The 21,248-nt window shown below is 57.0% G+C and overlaps 1 protein-coding gene across 7 annotated transcripts in view; it reads left to right on the top strand.

Moving 5' to 3' along the window:
* Positions 1 to 20,870, top strand: part of SEZ6L (seizure related 6 homolog like) — a 67,149-nt gene extending 46,279 nt beyond the window's left edge. The window contains exons 2-17 of one of the 7 annotated variants that reach the window (XM_080380651.1): positions 3,257 to 3,997; positions 4,252 to 4,385; positions 10,518 to 10,710; positions 11,308 to 11,493; positions 11,924 to 12,089; positions 12,974 to 13,140; positions 13,693 to 13,887; positions 13,968 to 14,106; positions 16,663 to 16,859; positions 18,103 to 18,297; positions 18,438 to 18,629; positions 18,852 to 19,046; positions 19,766 to 19,798; positions 19,952 to 20,063; positions 20,323 to 20,425; positions 20,749 to 20,870. In XM_080380651.1, coding sequence (XP_080236777.1) covers positions 3,257 to 3,997; positions 4,252 to 4,385; positions 10,518 to 10,710; positions 11,308 to 11,493; positions 11,924 to 12,089; positions 12,974 to 13,140; positions 13,693 to 13,887; positions 13,968 to 14,106; positions 16,663 to 16,859; positions 18,103 to 18,297; positions 18,438 to 18,629; positions 18,852 to 19,046; positions 19,766 to 19,798; positions 19,952 to 20,063; positions 20,323 to 20,425; positions 20,749 to 20,778 — 2,978 coding nt within the window. In that variant the 3' untranslated portion in view covers positions 20,779 to 20,870. Of the gene's footprint in view, positions 1 to 3,256; positions 3,998 to 4,251; positions 4,386 to 10,517; positions 10,711 to 11,307; positions 11,494 to 11,923; positions 12,090 to 12,973; positions 13,141 to 13,692; positions 13,888 to 13,967; positions 14,107 to 16,662; positions 16,860 to 18,102; positions 18,298 to 18,437; positions 19,047 to 19,765; positions 19,799 to 19,948; positions 20,480 to 20,748 lie in introns of those variants that run through there. The other 6 variants (XM_080380650.1, XM_080380649.1, XM_080380648.1 and 3 more) reach the window with 6 other exon arrangements.
* Positions 20,871 to 21,248: the final 378 nt, after the last annotated feature.

Genomic DNA, 21,248 nt, shown 5'->3' with positions numbered 1-21,248 from the left:
CTGCAGAGCACTAAAACCAATGAGCTGAGCCTTGGCCAAACCAGCGGCACTGGGAGAGCAGCTGCCATCCATCCATCCCAGGCTTGGGGTGGGAGACGAAGCCTAAAGCACATGAGAACCGTGGAAAACTTGTCACAGAAGGAGCTGACACTAGCACTGCCTTGGGGACCGATTCCCTCCATCACCCTGTGGCAGGATGCCCATGGAGGCCAGTCTCAGACCAGGACCAGGATGGAGAGGGAAACAGAGACATTCAAAAACAAGCAGAGGGTGTGGGTGTTTCTGGGCTGCCCCACCAGCAGTGTGGGTGGGGACGACGAGGCACCCACCCTCCTTGGGGGAAGCCAGGGGGGATTATTCAGAGCTGACACAAATCCCGTGGTTGTGGATGACATGTGTGAAATGTCTCTTAATGTGCTAAGGGAATCAGCTAATGAATTTGCTGAACCACTGCTAATTAAAGAATTTTTTAAGTCAGGGGAAACCGAACAGGAGAGGCCTGGTAGCCCTCGGTAGCTGGGGCTGGCTGACCCACTGCTGGCTTGGGGCGGGCATGGGCACAGCACCGGCTGTCCCAGGGAGCTGGGGCTAAGGACCAGCCGGGGTAACAGCAGCATGTGCAAGGGCTCTCTGGGACCAAGGAGCAGGAGCAGCTCTGACACTGCCCTGGAACAGCCCGGCGAGAGGAGAGGCAAGCCCACCCGTGGCCGAGGGGAAGGCTCCCACGCTCCTGCAGTACACCCACTGCACAGACCTGGACAAAAGTACAGCTCCAGCCTTGGACAAGCAGATACGGGAAGCTTCATCCTTCAGGCTAACTCTCCCAGCTTTTGCCTTTCCCTGTTGTGCTCCTTTACCTTCAATTCTTGCCAGAAACTGCTTCAATTTTCTAGAAGATGGAGCAAAGTCAACTTTCAGCAGGCTGCTTGTTTCCCTCTGCGCAGGCTGCATGTGCCTGTCCCTCCTGCCCTGCAGGCAGCAGCTGCCCCATTAGCAGCTAGGATGTCCCCTGTCCCTCAGCGTGTTCCCCAAGGGTGACACTGGGCTGCTTTTTCTGCAAAGCAACCATTTGGAGCAGCGACCAGTGCTTATCCTTGCACAAGCTACAGCAAGAATAACTGCTTGGTTATAAAGGGAGCTGGCAGGGATCACTGGGACACGCAAAGCCAGACTCTGCCACTCCATTGCCACTGTCGGTCCCTTTTCGCGCTGGTACATGTGGAAGTGACACTGCCCGAGTCCCTGGTCCATCTGGGCAGGTGCTTTCACCTTACAGCGTATGAGCCCAAGTCCTGTAAAGCCCCTGATCCAGCACATTCAAACAATGCAGGGGCTGAGCGTTATGCATGCAAGTCAGTTCTGAGCAAGTGCACACCTCTGCAGAAAGCAGAGCGGGTACCCGAGTGTTTGTAGGATCAGCACTTAAATGTGTAATGAGAGGCCACAGCTGGATGGCACAAACACGCTGGGGGAGCTGCAGCGCAGCTGGGGATCATGAGCAGCATAACAAGCAGCCGTGCTCTGCGGTGTCACCGCCGAGGCAGGTTTAAGGTCCTCTACAACTTTCTTCCCTGTCGGGAGTCCTCTGTGCAAAATACTTGGGCAGGGTAGGGGGGAGGGTGGCTGACTGCATGTGCCCACACAGGGCAGGAGGAGCACCAGCTCCCCCAGCCCAGGCAACGCTGCAGAGCAAAGCCAAGCCAGCTCACTGATCCTCACCTGCTTCCCCATTCTCTGCTCAGCTCTGCCCCAGCACTCACATAGTTAGCTGCAATGAGATTACACTTCTGTGCTTAGGGCTGAGGAGCTAAAGCATCCCGTACCAGCAGAGCCCTTGTAAATACACTGTTGCACCAGGCTGCACTGAGGCCTGCCCAGCATGGCACTCGATGGCTGTGCAGCCACAAAACTAATGCTAAGGCATCAGAAGCAGAAGTTGAAAGGCATTAAAATCACAGGGTGATGTAAACAGCAGTTGGAGTCCGGGGGAACTGTACTCCTCCAAAGCAATCAGTCAGCAGTGTCCCTGTGTTTCAGGTTTCATATCCAAAAATTCCTTTCTTCCTTTTCATTCTGGTCATACCTTAATTAGTAGAATTTGAAATGCAAAATTCAAGTCAAATTTAACACCGGCACTGTGCTTTTGTTTCAAGTATCTCTAACACTACTTGCAATGAATTGCCCAGGTTGAGCCAGAGGTTTATCCCACTTTGCTGGAATCTGCTTGGAACAGAAACCCTGGCTGCTGCTCTGGTCCTCCATCCCACAGAGACCTGGCACTGTGGCAGGCACATGTCCCGGCTGCCCCTGTGGGAACATCGCAGCAGCTTGAACTGCTTTTCCAAGCAGATCGATGCCTTCATTTGCAGTCGCGAATGGGAGCACATGCCCAGGCAGCCCTGGGCCAGCAGCAGGGCTGGGGACTTGCAGAGACCCCATGTTTCAGGGACTCCAAACCCTCCCAGGGGAGCCGAGGGGGCTGGAATTACAGTCTTTAAGTACTGTGCATTAAACACCTTCCCTGGCAACTGCTGTTTCCATGGAAAATGTTGACACTCTGCCTCTCTGCAGCATTTCACAGAGCCACGGCACTGCTTACAGCTTATTTTACACCATGGACCACAGCCCAATCAGACCCATTGGTGGTGAATAAATCTGTACCTCATGCAATTAAACTCCCTGGCCAAAGCGGTGGCGGTGCAGCTTTGATTACTCTTTCCTCCCTGCCCATCGCTTTGCCCAACACAAAAGGTTAGTGGCTGCCTAAGGAGAGACTTTACAGAAGCAGGTGGTGTTTTGGTGCAGGATGCCAGAGGAAGCCGGTTAATCGGCGTCGGTTCCCCGCCAGGCAGCAGCGTGGGGAAGACAATGGGAAAGAGCCGTGGCCTAATCAGGCACTTTGCAATAACCATATTTGCTGATGACAATTGCAAAAATAAAGGCTTTTCACAGAGACCGAGCCAGAGCAACAAACTCGGCAGGGGCGGGTGAACCTCTCTGAAAAAGTGACCTCTAGATAAAGAGACCAAATAGCAGCTCTGAAATGGTGAGATAAGGCCACCGAGTTTCAGCAAAAACCAAACTTTCAGGGAATTGGTGCAGACTTATGATTGCTTTCCTATAATGAGCCCGTTTGGGAGAGCAGCAGGCATTCAATCAGCCACAGCTCCTCAGGGGCCTGCTTTCGTGCCACTGCCACAGTTACAATTTCATGCCCAGAATTGCCCAAGTCCCACTTTTCCCCGTTTTTTTGCAGACGGCAGATCAGGGACAGCGCTGGTCCCCACCAGCCCAGACCCTCTTGCTGTGGATGAGCTGATGGACAAGATGGTCGGCGGAGCTGAGGAGCTCAGGTACACCACAGGTTTGGCTGGCAGAGCCGGAGAGCTTGGGCACGCCACCTCCCTCAACCTGCTGCCAGCTGCGAAAGAAGGCACCGAGCCGGCAGCGGAGGAGGCAACACTGCTGCTGCAGAGCCACATCCCGCCAACACCCACCGCTGCCCCTGACACTGATGCAAAACAAACTTTCCCTGTTAAGAAAAAAACACCTACTCTAAAGCAAGTAAATATGGCAAGGAAGCACCCAAGACCCAAGCCCACCCTGCCAGGGTCCCCCAGGGCTGCCTCTCCAGCCAGCCTGCTGGGCTCCAGGCTCCCCACAGCCACGCAAGAGCTGCATGTGCCAGCAGAGGCAGCGGCCGGGGCAGGGGATGTGGAGCAGAGCCCCCCTGAGCTGCCCTGGGGGGGCCAGGCCACCACAAGCCCCCCCGCACTGCAGATCTCCCCATCCACGCTGCCACCAGCGGTTCTGCAGCCCTTACCCAACAACATGGGGGATGCCGGTGAGGCTCCGACAATGGCTCCTGACGGCACCACTGTTAACTGGACAAACAGTGGAGAGAGAGAGGTGCACGGCTCTGCGTCAGAAGAAAGCCAAGAAACCACCACATCCACCATCATCACCACCACTGTCATAACCACGGAGCCCACACCAGGTAAGCCATGCTGCCCGCACGGGGCCGGGGAGCGTGGGCATGTAACGGCAACTGATGGGGAGCAGCTGTCTGCGGTGCCGGTGGCACCACCAGGGTTCATGGGGCTGCCTAAAATCTGTACTTCAGCAGTGGTGGCCGCTGGAGCCAGGACCCAGGTGCTGGGTTTTAGGGCAACGGGAGCACCTGGGCATGGGAGGGGGCTGCTGGGTGAGCCGTTTCCCCCGGGCAATTGCTGATGCACTGTTTCCCCCCAGTTCTCTGCAGCATGAGCTTCCATGACCCTGAGGGCTACATCGACTCCACAGACTACCCCCCGCTGCCCCTGCACAGCTACCTGGAGTGCACCTACAATGTCACCGTCTACACGGGCTACGGCGTTGAGCTCCAGGTAAGAAGCACGTCGGTGAGGGGATCGCCATGGCCCAACCCCCCTGCTCCACAGCAGCAAATGATGCAAAGCACACACAGCTTTGGTTATGGCTGCCCCAGGCACCTGCACTTGCTTAAAAAAACCCTTCCTGGGGAAAAAAAGTATATTTTTCTTAGGCCATGTAATAAATAAACTGTGTATGGGAACTGGTGCATCCTGAACATCAGCAACGATCAAAGCATTAAAACGCCATGCAATTAATTTAACAACAAGGCACTGGCATGCTGTTTGCAAAAAAGCCTTCATGGCAAGGGGCTAAGCCACAGCAGCTGTCTGCAGTATAGCCACTGGCCCCCTGCCCTCACCCCCCAGCCTACTGGAGGTGTGCAGGCAGCCCCGAGGGGTGGGGAGCTCTGGGTGGGCAGCCCAAGCCCCCTCTCCAGCCAGCACTTGCTTTGGATGGCTTCTGACAAACAGCCCCTACACCAAAGCAGGGCCACATCCCTGCCAACTGAAGGGTAAAAGCCACACCGACAAGGAGGCATTTTGCAGCAAACCCCAGCAGCAGCAAGTATGCATGCTGCAGTACCAGGCCAGGGTTGAATTTCTGTAGGAAGGCGTCTGTGAATGCTGTGAGCTGGCACACATGGGAGCACAAAGCAGTGGGCACGGCTGGTGCTGGTGCAGCACACCCCGTGCCAGGGCTGCCGCCGTGCTGGTGCTGTGCAAACCCATCAGAGCATGGGGGTCTGGCCCAGGCAGATGTGCTCCATCCATTCTCCCTGAAACGCTGCATCCCACAGCCTACAAAGCTGGGAGCGTGCTGGGTAGGGGCCTTGACATGTTTCAAACACCATCAGTCCATGGTCTCCAGGCTCTGGTGCACAGTCCTTTCTTGTTCTTGCATTTTTCCCATGTCACCATTTGCATTCAATTAAAAACCATTAAATTTTCTGTCTAATTAAGAATGTGCATTAAAAGGAGTAGTAGTTCCAGTGAGCTTGTTCCTGCCATCCCTCTGGTGGGCGCACACAAGAGGCTGACCACCATGGCACAAGTGCCTCCGTGGAAGCAAGCCCCACTGGGGAGGTTGCCCTGGGAGCTGGTCTTCCCAAATTCGCAGGGTGCTAAACATAGGCTGCTCTGCTGCAAATTCACCTCCGTCCATAATCCATCAGGTGACACCTCTCCTGACCTCGCTCCATTGTAAACCAAGATTTTAATGGAGCGTAAAATTAGCCTCTCCACCCCCCAAGCTTTGGATTTCACTTTGCTGATGCTTCTGAGCATTGCAGACAAATTAAACCACAACAACAGGTCTGCGTTGGCTGAGCATGGTCTCAGCTGGAGCTGGCTGAGCTTGGACTGAGCAGCCAGTCTGGCAACAGCTCCTGGGGTGCCCGAGATGCCTGTGGGCAGCTGGGCAGGGCTGAGCCCCCCGGCTCATGGACACTGGGGAGAGCTGGAGGAGGGTGGGCCATGGGGCTGCAGGCAGTGGTGCTGAGCAACCCGGAGCTGCTGCCTTCGGTTGAGCCCAGCAAGTGCCTGCCCATGCCCTGCCCCAGGGCTGGCAGCAGCTCAGCAGAGATTATCAAGGAGGGAAGGGGGCTGCCAGTCCCTGCCCTGCTGCTCCAGCTGCTGCAGGGTCCCTCCGCAGGTGCCCATGGATGGACAAGGACTGATGTGCTCCAGCATGACAGCATCAGCGAGTGCCTGACCTGCGGTGCAGGCAGTGAGCTCTACAGAAGGCTTTTTAACCACTTAGGCGGCAGCAGTGACATGATTTATGTCCCAAAGAAGCTAGAAATAGCATTCATGGCAAGCAAGACAAACAGATTTATCCCCTCTTTAGTTCATGCAAAGGATGTCGCACACAATACATGCTGATGGAAGAGGCAGTGTAGTGCAGAAACATTGTCTGTGTTTGCATGCAAACCTGATTTTAAGACAACAGGTCCACCCTGGACATCATCCCTGACCAGTGGGGCTGGTGCAGAAAGCTCTGGTCCCACGGTTGGGACTTTTCCCCACCATCACAAACAGGCTTTGCTGTAAGGACTCGTGCCCAGCTGCTCCTGACAAGCCTGCAAGACCAGCATGGGAGGTTGGCAGCCGAGAGAGCTGAACCTGGAGGCATCCCCACCTGAGCTGGCACTGGCTGTGGGGGAACAGCGGGCTGGCAGCCAGCCCCACATGCAACCAGCCCCCAGCAGCATACCAGCCCCTTGCCCCAGGGCTGAGGAAATGGGGCACAGCACAGCGGAAAGGCCATTAATGGGCCAAACCATGGGGTTTGGGCTACCTTTAACCTTTGCCTGCCCTCCCAGGTGCCAGGACCCAAGGCAGTGCACAGGCGCTGTGCCTCAGTTTCCCCACCTGGAAACCAAAACCAATGGCTCCATTCTGTGCTGCTCTTCTGCTTGCACTTTGGGGAGTAATTAGCACAGTCATGTTGGAAGGTGGCAGTCCTAATTCTGCATTATTTCCTACCAGAAGGGCTGGGACTGGAGGTGGCAGGGAGGACTGGTGACTGCAGGGATGGCTCACAGGTCCAGCAAGCAGAGTAAGGAGTACACTAGCCAGCACGAGCAGGTGGTGGATGGTGTGTACCACTGTTTGCCCCTGATGTGTCAGCCTGACTGAGGGCAATGCCCATGCCGGAGCCGTGTGAGATGGCCATTACCTCCTGCTGCTCCCCCTTGTTTTGCCTGGTGCTGATGAACTCTTTTCCATTGCTTTTTAATTACTTCACATGTACAAGAGCTGCAAGCTTCAGTGGCTCCGAGGCTAATTACATTGGGCAAGTGCTGGAGTAACGCAGTGCAACTTCCTCAGCTGCCTCACTGTGATGTGGATAATTGGTTAACATTTAAGTGATTTGGATTTAATTCACAGCTCCTGTAAGGGAGATGGGCAGGGGAGGCCTTGCTGTGAGGAGGAGTGGGGCTGAGCTCTCCTGCCACGATGGTGTGATGCAGAAGTGACTCATGGGGGACTCCTTTTTTCATGTGGCTTTGCTGGGTCTGAACTGGGAGCTCTGGAGGCCAGACCTGCTGCTGGTGTGGGAGAAGCCAGGCTGGGCTGGAGAGCAGAGCTGTGCAGGTGCTGCGTGGCCTGGGGAGCTGGGCTGACCAGGCTCTGCATGGAGCCTGGGCTGGTGCACTCCCCTGTCACAAGTGGTGTGTAGTCTCAGCAGGTCCTGCCTGGCGCTGGATGTGAGGATGTCCTGGAAGGTCTCCCCCAGGATTCAGAATGCAGCTTGGGAAGGGCAGAACAACTGATGGTAAAGTGCTGCCCCTTGCGTCTTGCTAAAGGCATGTGCAGGAGAAAAGAGCTGCCCCTGGGAAGGAAGGTGCTGCATGGGGGTCACCTCCCAATGCAGCATTGCAGCCCTACACTGAAACTGAGACCAGGAGTCCAGAGCCCTGGGGCTGCTCCTGCAGGTGCTGGGAGCCGTTCAGGGGGCCGTGAGGACCCTCCGCTTCCTTCCCTTGCACCCTTTGGAGTGAGACCCTCGCTTGCTGTAGGGAAAATCTGTCCCTGGTGAGGAGCAGGCTCAGAGCCTGGATATCAGGCATAGTCTCAGGGAAGGCTGCCAGCAAACCTGCCTGGTGCTGGGGGCTTCCCAGGGCCATGTGAGAGCTCGGGGTCCCTGTTTGGCTCGCTGCTGGCAGCCCCTCGCAGCATCCTGGAGAAAGCCTGCTTGCCCCCGCACCAGCTGGGTCACGCCATCGCAGCCCTGGGAGCTGCAGAGCAGTTGGCTCTCTGAATGCTTAGTTAAATTATACTTATTTTTAAAATTCTTGAATCTTCTTGGCAGGAAATAGAATTTCCCTAAAGAGATTTTCTAGTGGGTGAGCAAGGCTGGCAGTCTGAAGCAAGGATCCCTCCTGTCTTCCCAACAGACTCTTTAGGAGCTGACATCGGTGCAGTCTTTGATTAAAGTAAGAACTTGTCCTCCCCAGCCCCTGGCAGGAGCTCACACATATGGTCCCTCTCACAGCGGCTGACAGTCCCTGGCACGAGGCCACTGCATCCGTCTGTACCTGCCGGTTACTCCAGAGCAGACGGGGTCTGAGGATGCCTGCCTGCCTACCGGGCACGGGAACGGCGGGTCCTTTGCAATGACACCCCTGCTCCAGGCTCCTCCAAGCCTGGGTTTACAGGAGAGGGAGGCTGACTGCAGACCAGAGCAGTGTCCCCACCCCACAGCACCCTGTGAAGGGCCAGGGAAATGCTGCAGCGTTCATCAGCTCCCTCTCTTCTGTGTAGCTCTGCTTGTTTGAGCTGCTCCCCTGAAACCCCTTCCCAGCAGCAGAACTGGGGCGAGTGAGCAGAGCAGCCCAGCTGCGATCAGGTGCTCAGAGGCACCTGAACATTCCGCTTTCTGGAAGTGATTCGGTGGTAAAGAGCGTGCTTGATGCTAGTTATCACTGGAGGAAGCTAGCTGGAGAACAGGTTTTTCTTGAAGCGATTTCAGAACAAAATATGTTAGAAATACCCTGTAAAAGTCTTTTCAGTTGTTCAAACCCAGCTTAGGAAGCAAAACTCTGCCCCAGCAGGAGTTGGGGGGGAAGTCACTAGCATTGTACATAGCCCACTTAGCATCCCTGGGTCCCACGCTCCAAAATAATTCATCCCCAATAACATCCTTTCATTTATTAATTAGATCTGAGCCATCCCACCAGACACAATGTGTGCACACCATGCTGGGGAGGCACATTTTCAGGACAAAACCTGGAGAAGAAGAAATTACCTGGGGCAGGTTGGGGTCCAGGGCATGCACTTGGCCCGTGTTTCCAACACGCTGCGCAGCACCTGCGACAGCTGAGGGCTGCTTTTCCCTGCAGTGAGGACCAGAGACTCCACAGCAACCCAGAACACTGCTGCAAAATAAGGCAAAATCAGCTCCTCCTGGGTTAAGAGTGTGCGCTGGGGTGAACCCAGGCATACTCTAACCCAGTGGGGGCTACTTGGCCCAGCCCCGCAGCAAGGACCGAGCTTTTCCAGGCACCGCTCAGGGCTCATGGACCTTTGGGGCAGGCAGGGAGGTACTCTACAGGCTTGGGGTTGTTTCTCCTGAGGAAATCTCCCTCCTTCCAGCAGAAGGTCAGAGGATGCCAAGTCCTGTGGGTGGCTTTGCATGCAGCTCGGGTGGCCCTTGGAGCTGGGTGCATCCCCACAGGCACGGTTGTGATAACAGCAACAAATCCTTCTAGTCACAACATCATCGGGAGCGCTTGCAATTACGGGCTAAGGCTGTGGTGCGTGCTAAATATAGAGCCCTGGTCCTCACACTTAAGGAAACAAATGATCTGATGAGCATCTTTCTGCTGAAATATGAGCTCATTTATTAAGCTAAATGGACATGAAATGCAAATGTGAGGTTACTTTTCAGCTATTTCTAAATAATAATTAAAGCTTTTTGAGACTGCTCATTATATGCATTTGCCGTGTGACTCCCCATCCATTCCCTGGTGTGGATGAGGGAACCTGGGGAGCATCCCTGGTGCACAGGGTGGATGGTGAGCACTGAGCCCTACAAAAGTACCTAGTCTGGTTGCAGAGCTTGCCGGGCAGCCCAGCCCCGGCTGGGACCAATGAGCCCAGGCCATGGCCACGCTCCGTGCTGTGGTGCCCCGAGATGCAGGTCTGCTCCCAGAGCTGATGCGGGTGGAGCTGGGGCCCCACTGCTACCCTCACCAGTGACTGATGGCACCCCTCCATCTTTCTCCTGTCTAACCCTCTACCACTTCTACCCTCCTGCCCAAATCCCCAGTTTCAGCAGGGAAGCAGATGTGGGTCAACTTGTGCATCACAGGAGCATCCAGCTTCAAAACGCATCTCAAGTGAGCAGCTCTAGCTGCCTGCACCCGCTGTCCCAGGGGAGAGAGAAGGGGTCAGTCAGTGGTCATGGGGTCCCTCGGCCTCATGCAGGGCACACACTGCTCCATCTCTGCTGAACAAGCAGCTCCTGTCTGCAACTGAGCCCCTAGCGCTCAGAGCAGTGCAAAGGGAAGGCTGTGGAGGTGTGATGCTCTGTGGCTGTAAATACTGTGTGTGTTCCAGGGCTGGGATACGACCACCCACTTAGCACCCTGCTGGGTCCCCCACCTTCACCCCGGCTCATGGGTCTTTGCTCCCACCCAGGTGAAGAGCGTGAACCTGTCAGACGGAGAGGTGCTCTCCATCCGTGGGGTGGACGGCGATGCCCTTGTGGTCCTGGCCAACCAGACCCTGCTGGTGGAGGGCCAGGTGATCCGCAGCCCCACCAATACCATCTCTGTCTACTTCCGCACCTTCCAGGATGAGGTGGTAGGGACCTTCCAGCTCCACTACCAGGGTAGGTGACTCCTCAACGTGGGTGCACGAGTGGGGATGGGATGGGGTGTCAGTGCCGTGGGGCTCAGCCCCACCAGACTGCAGGGGTGGAAGGATGCTGGGCTCTGTCCCCACAGACCAGCTGGGCTCCTGTTTCACTGCGTGCCCATGCTCAGACTGCCGGCAGGGCCGGCTCGAGCAGCACCCTGTGTTGTGCCCAGAGCAGAGGGTTCAATGTGTTCAATGTGCACCGATGTCCCAGACCCCATCACTGGCTGTGCTCCTCACACCCGCCTTGCCCCCTTTCTGTCCCCTTGCAGCAGCTCTCCTGCACAGGCTCAGACTGCAAGTCTATTTTTTTCCTTGAAGAGCTATAAAAAATAAATGAGTTCAAGCAAATGATTTTTAAAATAGAAACTGGGTCTGGGCAAAAGCAGTAACAGGTGGAGTAGCAGCAGCATGGTGGCTTGTCGGTGCTCTGCAACTGGCACCTGGCAGTGAGGTCTGTCCCTGGCAGCATGGGCACATCCAGCACGTATGTCCTCAGTGCTCCCCCCGCTGACTGCGGGATGGCTCTGAGCAGACAAGCCCTAAATTCCAATGTGTGTGCTTGTTCCAGTGTTTATGCTGAGCTGCAACTTTCCACGGAGACCTGACTTTGGAGACGTCACTGTGATGGATTTGCACTCGGGTGGAATTGCTCATTTTCACTGTCACCTGGGCTATGAGCTGCAGGGTCCTAGGGTGCTCACGTGCATCAACGCATCGAGGCCGCATTGGAGCAGCCCAGAGCCAATCTGCTCAGGTACGCTCCTCATTAGCTAGCCTCAGTGCTAGGAAAAACTGGGGTACCCAAAGAAAAAAATTAAGAGTTTCTTTGTACCATGAGTTGAATGCAGTCCTGGGAGACAGCAAAAGCAATGCCCAGCTCCTGCACACAGTGCAGCCTGAGGTACTGCAGGTTTTCATGTCAGTGGCAGCAGAATCTGTGTTCTAATTAGGCAGGTAAGGGAAAGGAAATAGTAGATTTTATGCGTATGTGTGAGTATATATGTGATTGCATAAAACGGAGCAAAGCCAAGCCAGGCAAGAGCTTCATGCATTAAAATCTGCTGAGAAGAGCTGGGCAGGCATCAGCAGAGGGGTTCGAAGCCCTGGGTGCAATGCCTGCCTGTACCCTCTGCCTTGCCCTGCCTCCTTGCCCGCCACAGCAGGACTGTGCTCTGTTTTGACAGCGCCCTGTGGCGGGACGGTCCACAATGCCACCATCGGCCGCGTCCTCTCCCCCAGCTATACCGGGAACCAATCGAGCAGCATGTACTGTGTGTGGGCCATCGGGGCTCCCCCGGGCCAGAAGCTGCACCTGCACTTCGAGAAGCTCCTGCTGACTGAGAAGGACAGGTGAGGCTCCAAGAGCCCTGGTGCTGGCCCAGGTGCTGCCGGCCAGCAGTGAGGTCTGCAGTGAGCCCTTTCCCTGCACCCCGGGGACTGGCAAAGGGCTTTGCTCTGCCCAACGTGGGGAGCAGGGTGCTTTGCTGGGTGCTAAATATACCAAAGCTTGGAAGCTCCCAGCTGGTCGCAGCTCTCCCACCTTGCATGTCCTGCTCCCCCGTGGCCGAGCTGCAGGTGTTGCGGGAGGCAGCACCGACCCAAGCTTGGGTGGAGCATGGAGGAGACTGCCAGCCAGAGGATGGTGACAATGGTGGCAGAGAAGGGTGCTGGTTCAGATGTTGAGGCACTCAAGAGGCACCACAGGTCTGGGAGCAAAAAGAGCTGCAAGAGGCAGGCACAGAGCACCAGCCTGTGCTTCCCAAGGCCCTGCACTTTGTGCCAGGGGATCTTGCAGGTCTTCTGATCTCACTAGCAGTTGGAAAGATGCAGTGTGCTGTGTCACACCCCTCCTTTCCTCCCCCCAAATACCCAATGCCCAGCACAGCTCAGCATTATGGCACAAGAAACTGCAAAACCCATGCTATCAGCATCCGTAAAGCAAAGCCCACGCTTATGGTGCTGATGCTTGTGTTTAAGCAGCATTAACATTCAGTCTGGTAACAGGCAGTAAAGCAGGTTTATGGCTTGTAGTAAAGTCAAAGAATAAAGCCCCTGTTTATGACACAGTAAAAGAGACTTATCTGGCTGGTGAATTTTTGTTTGCACAATTTCTTTAAAATGCCATATTCTGGGAGCACTGGAGAGCGGGTGCTGGTGAGGAGGGGGGCTGTGTCATGCTCTGGGGGTGTGTGGGGACACTTCTCCCATGTAATGTACTGTGTCCTCCCGTGCAGGATGGTGGTGTACAGCGGGGACACGAACCAGTCTGCCGTCCTCTATGACTCCCTGCGTGCCGACAGTGTGCCCTTCGAAGGGGTGATCAGTGACGGCTCCTCCATCAGGATTGACTTCCTCGCGGAGGAGCCCGCGGCTGCCACGTCTTTCAACATACGCTTTGAAGGTGATGTGCTCTCATTTTGGTACCCCTGAAAGCAGCAGGCTGGCCTCAGCCAGTGATCCCGTGCCTCAGGATGTTTGGGCAATTAACAGGGATACAGCTGTAGGAAGGGTCTTGGCTGCCCCTGGCATGGGCAAACATGGTGCTCTGCTGTGCCACTGTCCCTGTGCTGCTGTATTAGTCCAGCAGGAGCCCCACACCTCTGAGCAAGCTCAGTAACGCAGTAATCCCAGGGTGGATTGCTCAGCAAATACAGCAACTGGCAACACAGTGAGTGTTACTGTTGGTGATACACAATGGAAGTGGGGTTTGGTTAAGCCTTCATGGCTCAGGACAGATAAACTGTTGTTAATCCTAATTGCCTGTAAAATACGCTGTGGAAGAGGCCATCCGTGCACGGCAGGGTTGGAGGGATGGGTTTCTAGCTGGGGCCAGCAGCAGAGCGCAGGGCTCATCTAACAAACCCCCAGAGGTGAGTGTGTGAGGAGCGGGGGAAGGCAGCGCGTCCCCCAGCCAGCTCCATGCCCCTATGGCTAACGGGGGGCTCTCTTCCAGCCTTCGAGCGTGGCCACTGCTACGAGCCCTACATCCAGAATGGGAACTTCACCACCTCCGACCCCACCTACAACCTGGGCACCACCGTGGAGTTCACGTGTGACCCTGGGCACTCCCTGGAGCAGGGCCCCGCTGTCATCGAGTGCGTCAACATGCGGGACCCATACTGGAATGACACGGAGCCGCTGTGCCGAGGTCAGTCCCTGCAGCGTGGGGCAATGTTGGGTAGTGTGTGCCAACGACGGCTGAGCCCTGCCTGCCTCTTGCTCCCACAGCCATGTGTGGCGGGGAGCTGACTGCCGTGGCCGGGGTGATCCTGTCCCCAAACTGGCCGGAGCCCTATGCGGAGGGGGAGGACTGCATCTGGAGGATCCACGTTGGCGAGGAGAAGCGGCTCTTCCTGGACATCCAGCTGTGAGTAGCTCAGGACCCTGGTGCCTATCTCTGCCCTGCCAGTGCTCAGCCTGCTTTGGAGCAGTATCTCCGCTCCCCTCGCCCCAAGGACCCGCACTGTTTCCCTGTTCTCCCCCTCGGAGCTTTCCTAACCTCCTGTGATGCACTTGGCACCCAGAGGGAGGTCCAGGGCAGTACCCAGTGCTGCTCCCTGAGTTTAAAGCTCTGTTAAACCATCCATTGCAGTAGTTAATTGTTCCTGAGATGGCTTCTGAACTCCTCCAGAGCGAAGCCAGAGGCAGTTGGTGCCACAGCAGCATGCGGTCACGTGCAGCTCAGAGTGACACACAGTGCCATCACGAACTGGTTTGTACGGGGCTAGGAAAGTCTGGGACATCCATGAGTTGGAAACCTCAGCTCGGTCTTTGGCTTGAATGTGATAGAGGCAATAAGGGAGGGTGAGGGGCAGAGGGAGGCTCTGCCCAGCCCTCTCTCCTGTGTCCTGCCTTCTTTCTCTTGTGGGACCAACATGTCTTCACAAAATGCATCAGTTCCCCTCCTGACTACCAGCCTGGTAATGCGCCTTTCGGTGACGTTGCTCGGAAAGCTGCAGGGAGCAGAGCAGAGCTACCAGCAAGCCCTGGCTGTGCTGTCCAGGCATGGGCAGGCACGGCAACACTCACTGCACATGCCGGGGGTCAGAGGGATATAGGATTCAATGCCGGGCTGGGAGCCCTTGGCATAATAATGCTGCTGATGCAAAGGGAATCTCCTTTGATGCTATTTTTGATTTTCAAGAGGGCACGTTTCAAGTAGGGGCTTAGAGTCATCAAGATTTTAAAGCTTCCTGTAAAATCACAAGTCAGAGCTCCCAGTGCACCTCTCCCAGCTTTGTGGGTGCTTGGGCTGAGCAGAACTGGAGGCCAAGCGATTTGAAGTCATCAGACATAAATGTCACTGAGGAAATCATGTTTGACAGAAAGCAGAGATTTACTACAAATGTCAGCTTGCCATGGGGATTAGCTGGGCGCCTTCCAAGAACATTCTTAATAAAACATTTGGGGATCAGCTCAGGCATCTCCAAACAAGGCTGAATTAGTCAGCCAACATGAAGGGCAGGGGTCCTGCAGTGACCGAGCGTGGCCTGGGCTTACAGGTATCATGCATGCATGGCCGGCTGGATCCTGCCTGTGTGCAGGAGCCCAGGCTTCGCTGGGAAAGTTACTTCAGCCTGAAAGCTGATGGAGCCAGCATCATCTGTGTGGTCAGCAGCATCTCAGTGCTCTCCCCCTGCCCCTCTTCCCCAGGGGAAGGGGAGGACGTGGTGTCTCTGCCCCAGCCCCTCCTATGCTGACAGGTAGCAGAGCGCTGGGTGCTGGCTGTGCTCCCCAGCACCGCTGAGCCTCACCAGCACCCAGGATGGAGCAGGATGAGCAAGGGGAAGGCGAAGTCTGTGCCCACCTTTGGGGGTGATGTGATCATTTCACCCACAACACCAGCACTGAACAGGCAGCCCGTGGTGGGGCTGCAGGGACTGCAGTGGCAGGCAAAACAGCCTGGCAGCAGGGCTGGCTGCCGGGGCGGGGGGCGGCGGGGCAAGGTTTGCTCCGGGATGTGCATCCATCACCTGCCCTTCGCCTGGGAGCGAGGAGAGAGCCCCTGGTCCCCTCCTGCCCGAGGGGCAGCCGCATCCCTGCTGCAAAGGGCGCGGAGGGGGCTGCTGCGGGTGCTGGCTCTGGCTCTGCAGCAGGGTTGGCTGCCTGCCCCCCCTGCGCCCCCTGCCCCCCCTGCCCGGCATCCCGCCGCCCGCCCCGCCCCGAGTGCCCCGCCCCGCCCCGCCCCGCCCGCGCCGCCGCGCGCCATCCGCGGTCCGGCACCGCTCCCTGCTGGCCGGGCCCGGGCGGGGAGCGGGGAGCGCCCGGCGCGGGGGCAGAGCTGAGCAAGGCGGGGGCGCCGCGGGGGGACGGCACTTTGCACGCCGTGGGCAGGGTCCGGTGTGGCGGGTACCGGTCCGTCACGGCGCTTTGGGCCGCCCCCGCCCGAGCAGCCGCCGCACTCGGCACGGGGAGGGGGCCGGGGTGAGGTCTGGCGGGGGGGGGGGCTGCCGGCAAAGCAGCGCTGCTGGCCTGCTGGGGCCGGGCCACAGCACAGCGCTTGACCAGCCTGCCTGGGGATGGGACAGGGGTGGGATGGGATGGGCATGGCACAGGGATGGGGATGCAGATGCGGATGGGACTGGGACAGTGATGGGGATGGAAAAGGAATCACCATCCCTGGTATTTATAAATATATTTATAAATATATATTTAAAAACCATGTAGATGTGGTGCTTAGGGACATGGTTTAGTGGCAGACTTGGCAGTCCGGGGTTAACAGTTGGACTTGATGATCTCAAAGCTCTTTTCCAACCTAAATGATTCTGTGAGGGGGATAGGGGTGAGGACAGGCCACAATGCAGGTTCGCTGCACTGCAGTGCTGGAGTAGGCAGTCACCTCGCTGCCCCTTCAGCCCAACACCATCGTGTCCTACCTGGGCTCCCTGCCCAAGCTGCTCTCTAACCAAGCTCTCCTTTCCAGCCTGAACCTCACCAACAGTGACATCCTCACCATTTACGATGGGGATGAGCTCACTGCTCACATCCTGGGGCAGTATGTCGGCAGCAGCGGCCCCCAAAAGCTGTATTCCTCCAGCCCCGATCTCACCATCCAGTTCCACTCAGACCCAGCTGGGCTCATCTTTGGGAAGGGGCAAGGATTCATCATGAACTACATAGGTAGGAAAAGCAGGGTGCTGGGTGTGTCCCCTGCTCTGCCGCTGCAGTGCAGGTGGCAACTGTGACATGCAGCTGGACCACGTTGTCCAGGTGCCAGGCTTGGAAGCGGGAAGAATTGCTGTGACACCAACACTTCTTTCCACATCCCACCGAGCTCCTGCAGAACCCCCCAGCCTCACTGCAGGTCTCTGAGTCAGACAGCTCTGGGGTGTCCCTGTGTGTCTCCCCTCTTCCAGGCTGGCAAGAAGACAGTGGCATTTTTGGTCCCTGTTGGCCCTAGTTTGGCCCCCCCGTGCAGAGAAGAACAGGGAAAGAAATTGCTGGAACTGGGGATGCAGGATCCACTCGCACTCTCTGTCAGGCAAGAAGCTGATGGTACTGAGGCACTGCAGCAAGGTTTCCTCCTAAAGGAGGTTACTGAAGGCAGTTCCCAGGTGGGCTCCTGAGATGGATGTTCCCAGATCACAGCTCCTTGCTCCAGAGAGGCTTAGACTACATCTGGAGATGTCTGTTTGCATCGTCCTTTGGTGCAGCCATGTCTGCCAGACTGGGGTGGCTGGTGCCCAAGGAAGGGACAAGGACTGGGAAGGGCACTTCTTCCCCACGGCTGCCCGCAGTCTTGCTGCCTGCCTCTCCCTGCACCTGTCTTCCCCTGGCAGACTTCTTCCAAGTGTGTTTTCTTCCCACTGCTGACAGCTCTGGTTATGACAAACCAGATCTGCAATGCAGATCACCTGCGAGGCTGCAGGTCCCCTCCTCGGTGCACTGCAGCACATGCGGCCGAGCTCAGCTGTGGACACGGGGCTGGGGAAAGCAGGGCAGAAACCCCTCACCGGAGCAAACCAGCCATGCCGTGACCATGGCATCTGCGCCATTCCTCTCCTGCTCCTGCAGCCAGAGCTGAGCTTGGTGTTCCCAGGCTGCTCTTTGTGTCCTGACCCCAGCACAGACACTGCTCTTTTTCCATCAGCACAGCCCTTCGCCCACTTGTAGGGTCAGGGCTGGGGAGGCTTTAAAGAGCCCGTTACCCACGTGGTGCCCCTTGCCTCTGCCCAGGGGATGCCACCCGTGGACTGGGCTGCCAGATGTGGCTGTGCCGTTTGTGGTGCGTGGGGCTGGAGGGCTCTCGGGGAGGGACAGGCACTTGGGGAAGTGCTGTGGGTCCACACGCAGTGGGTCCAAGGAAGGCTGTGCCGTGGGGTCCCACTTGTTGGGTGACAGCCAGCATCTCTCTTGGCTGCAGAGGTGTCCCGCAATGACTCCTGCTCCGACCTGCCCGAGATCCAGAATGGCTGGAAGACCACATCACACACGGAGCTGGTGAGAGGGGCCAAGATCACCTACCAGTGCGACCCGGGCTATGACATCGTGGGAAGCGACACCCTCACCTGCCAGTGGGACCTCAGCTGGAGCAGTGACCCCCCCTTCTGTGAAAAGAGTAAGTGCTCTGGGCAACGCGCTGCTGTCCCCATCACATCACATCACGTCACATCACATCACATCACACACCACTTTGTACGGCTGCTGGTCCCCGCTGCCATGCCAGGACTCCCCTCTCAGACAACCTGTTTTCCCCAGTTATGTACTGCACAGACCCAGGGGAGGTGGAGCACTCAACCCGCCTCATCTCCGACCCGGTGCTGCTGGTGGGAACCACCATCCAGTACACGTGCAACCCAGGCTTCGTGCTGGAGGGCAGCTCATTGCTGACCTGCTACAGCCGCGAGACGGGGACACCCATCTGGACCTCGCGGCTCCCACACTGTGTCTGTAAGTTCAGGCCATTTCCCACAGCTCGGCTCTTCTGCCTGGGGGGTCCTGGGAAGCCCTGCCCTGCAGCTGGGACCTTCCCCAGCCCCGTGGGGTGGAGCAGAGCTTTGAGCTACCTGAAAGCGGGATGGGGTGAGATCTTGGGTGCTTCCCTGCTGCCACCCAGGCTCCTTCTCTCCCTTGGCAGCCCTGGGGCTCACTCTGAGATGTGTTCCCTTGCAGCTGAGGAGTCACTGGCCTGTGATAATCCAGGATTGCCAGAAAACGGCTACCAAATACTTTATAAGCGCCTTTACTTGCCAGGAGAGTCCTTGACCTTCATGTGCTATGAGGGCTTTGAACTCATGGGGGAGGTTACCATCAAATGCATCCTGGGCCAGCCGTCCCACTGGAGCGGACCCCTGCCCATCTGCAAAGGTAACAGCAGCGGTGGCTGGGGAGGTGCGGGGACAGGCAACTCCTCTGACCCCAACCTGGGACAGCCGAGCGACCTCCGTCTGGCTGCAGACCCCCAGCGGTTCTCTAGCTGGGAGCTAAGGTCATCTGAGACCTGAGTGCTTTTCTGGACTTGTGCTGAGCAAGCTCTGCTGCCCCGGGGAGGGGGAGCAAACCCTCCGGCCCCGTGCCGTGCCGTGGTGCAGGGCAAGCCTTGCTACTTGCTTGCTTTCTTTGTTGCTTCCCATAGCGGCTTGCTCAGACTCAGCAGGGATGCTGTCCTTGGGCACCCACTGAGATGGAAGAGCTCAGCCCTAGGAAACCCCCTAGGTGCTGGTCTGAGGGGTTAGTGCGCTTTCTGGACGCTGGAGAACCCTCCATTGTGCCTAAGCTGCAGGGATTAATTGTTCTTAATTACTGCTTTGAGAATAAGTGGAGACCTTGTCTCTTGGGCAGCAGGGCTCTCTGGAGGGTACCACCACCCCAGGCAGAGCCGTCCTGCAGGTGTCTCGCTTGCTCAACCCCCTCAGCCCCATGCACCTGCTTACGGAGACTGAGAGCTTATTAAAAACTGAAAGTTTGCAGCAGGGCTTGGAACCAAATGGGGCAGGGAAAGCCTGGGCCTGGGCTCCCCATGCAGCCAACACCTGCCAGCCAGTCAAACCCAGTTACATAGCAGTAACTCTCCATTTCTCTTCCAGTGAATCAGGACAGCTTTGAACATGCTCTGGAAGGTGAGTGACTTGCATTTGCTGGATGAGCCCTGTGCAGGGCCCTCAGCCAGAGCCTGTGTGGAGCCCAAGGGGAGGGTGGGGAGAAGCAGAGGCAGAGAGGGGATCACAAGGTGCTTGCAAATGCCAACATAATAGATCTTGTCCTTTTAGTAGCAGAAGCTGCCGCAGAGACATCGCTCGAGGGGGGAAATATGGCCTTAGCCATATTCATCCCGGTGCTGATCATCTCCTTGCTGCTGGGAGGAGCGTACATCTATCTCACAAGGTGGGGTGCAGAGTCAGGCTGGGGGGCTGGTGGCAGAGCCCCCTGGGGACGTGGCCAAGGCTGGCTCAGCATCACCATGCCCTTGCCAGCCGCACACCCTGGGCACGGTCCCAGGGAGCCAGGCATTGAGCTCCCACTCCGGGGTCCCTGGAGTGCTGGTGGGGAGCTGGCATGGGGGGGATGTGGAAGGACGGGGGTGGTTGTACTTTGTTCTGGGGTTGTGCTGTGCAGCCCAGGGACTCTTGCGTCTCCCTCACAGGTGTCGGTACTACTCCAGCCTCCGCCTGCCCCTCATGTACTCCCACCCCTACAGCCAGATCACAGTAGAAACAGAGTTCGACAACCCGATTTATGAGACAGGGGTGAGTCCTGCTGTGCCCGTTCCTCTCTGGGGACCGTCGTGCTGAGGAAGTGCGGGTTTTGCCAGGTGTGCAGCAGTAGGATGAGTCCAGCCATCCTGGTGCTGAGTAACGGGGCAGGAGGCTCCATCCCCATCGGTTGCTCCCGAGGGGCCCGCTGGGCTCCAGCAGACAGGAGGAGGCAAAGGGGGCTGCGGGGTCCTGGTAGGGAAGGCACTGCTTCCCTGGGAGCAAAATGACACCCAGGGCTTCTCTTGCCGCCTGAGAATGGGAAGATTATCCTGAAATGCAGCTGCTGCCCTCAACTGGCTTTTCCTTCTTTTCAGGAAACAAGAGAATATGAAGTTTCGATATAAGGACATCGGTAAGAGAGTCTCCGGCTGCGAACTTAATGTGCTCTCATAGAACTTCCTCAGTAACTAATCCAGAGACCACGTGGAGTTTGGTTGGACCCCTGGACCTGCTGTTGTCTTTCCTTTTGCCTCTTTATTGAAGATTTTACTGTTTTCTTCACTGTATTTATTCTATTTAAACTGCGATAGGTGTGCTGCAGAGCCCTGGGCACAGGCAGCAGTGGGAGCCGGGGCAGAGCCAGGTCCCGGCGAGGCCAGGGCGGTGTGGGGGCACATGCTGTCCCCCCCGGCACAGCGGCACGGCAGCACGTCCCCTGGCACTGTCCACACACGTGCAGGGTTTTTTTGCGGTTCTGATGTTGTTAAAAATTAAAAATGTCTCCATTGCAAGAGCCTGCAGTTGATTGCTGGGAGCTGAGGTAGGCGCAGGGTTTGCCACAGGGTCCTGCTGGCACTGCCAGCCCTGCCAGTCC

This window comes from Falco punctatus (genome assembly GCF_963210335.1).
Source record: "Falco punctatus genome assembly, chromosome: 1".
Classification (NCBI taxonomy): domain Eukaryota; kingdom Metazoa; phylum Chordata; class Aves; order Falconiformes; family Falconidae; genus Falco; species Falco punctatus.
This window is presented reverse-complemented; position numbering and strand designations above follow the sequence as displayed.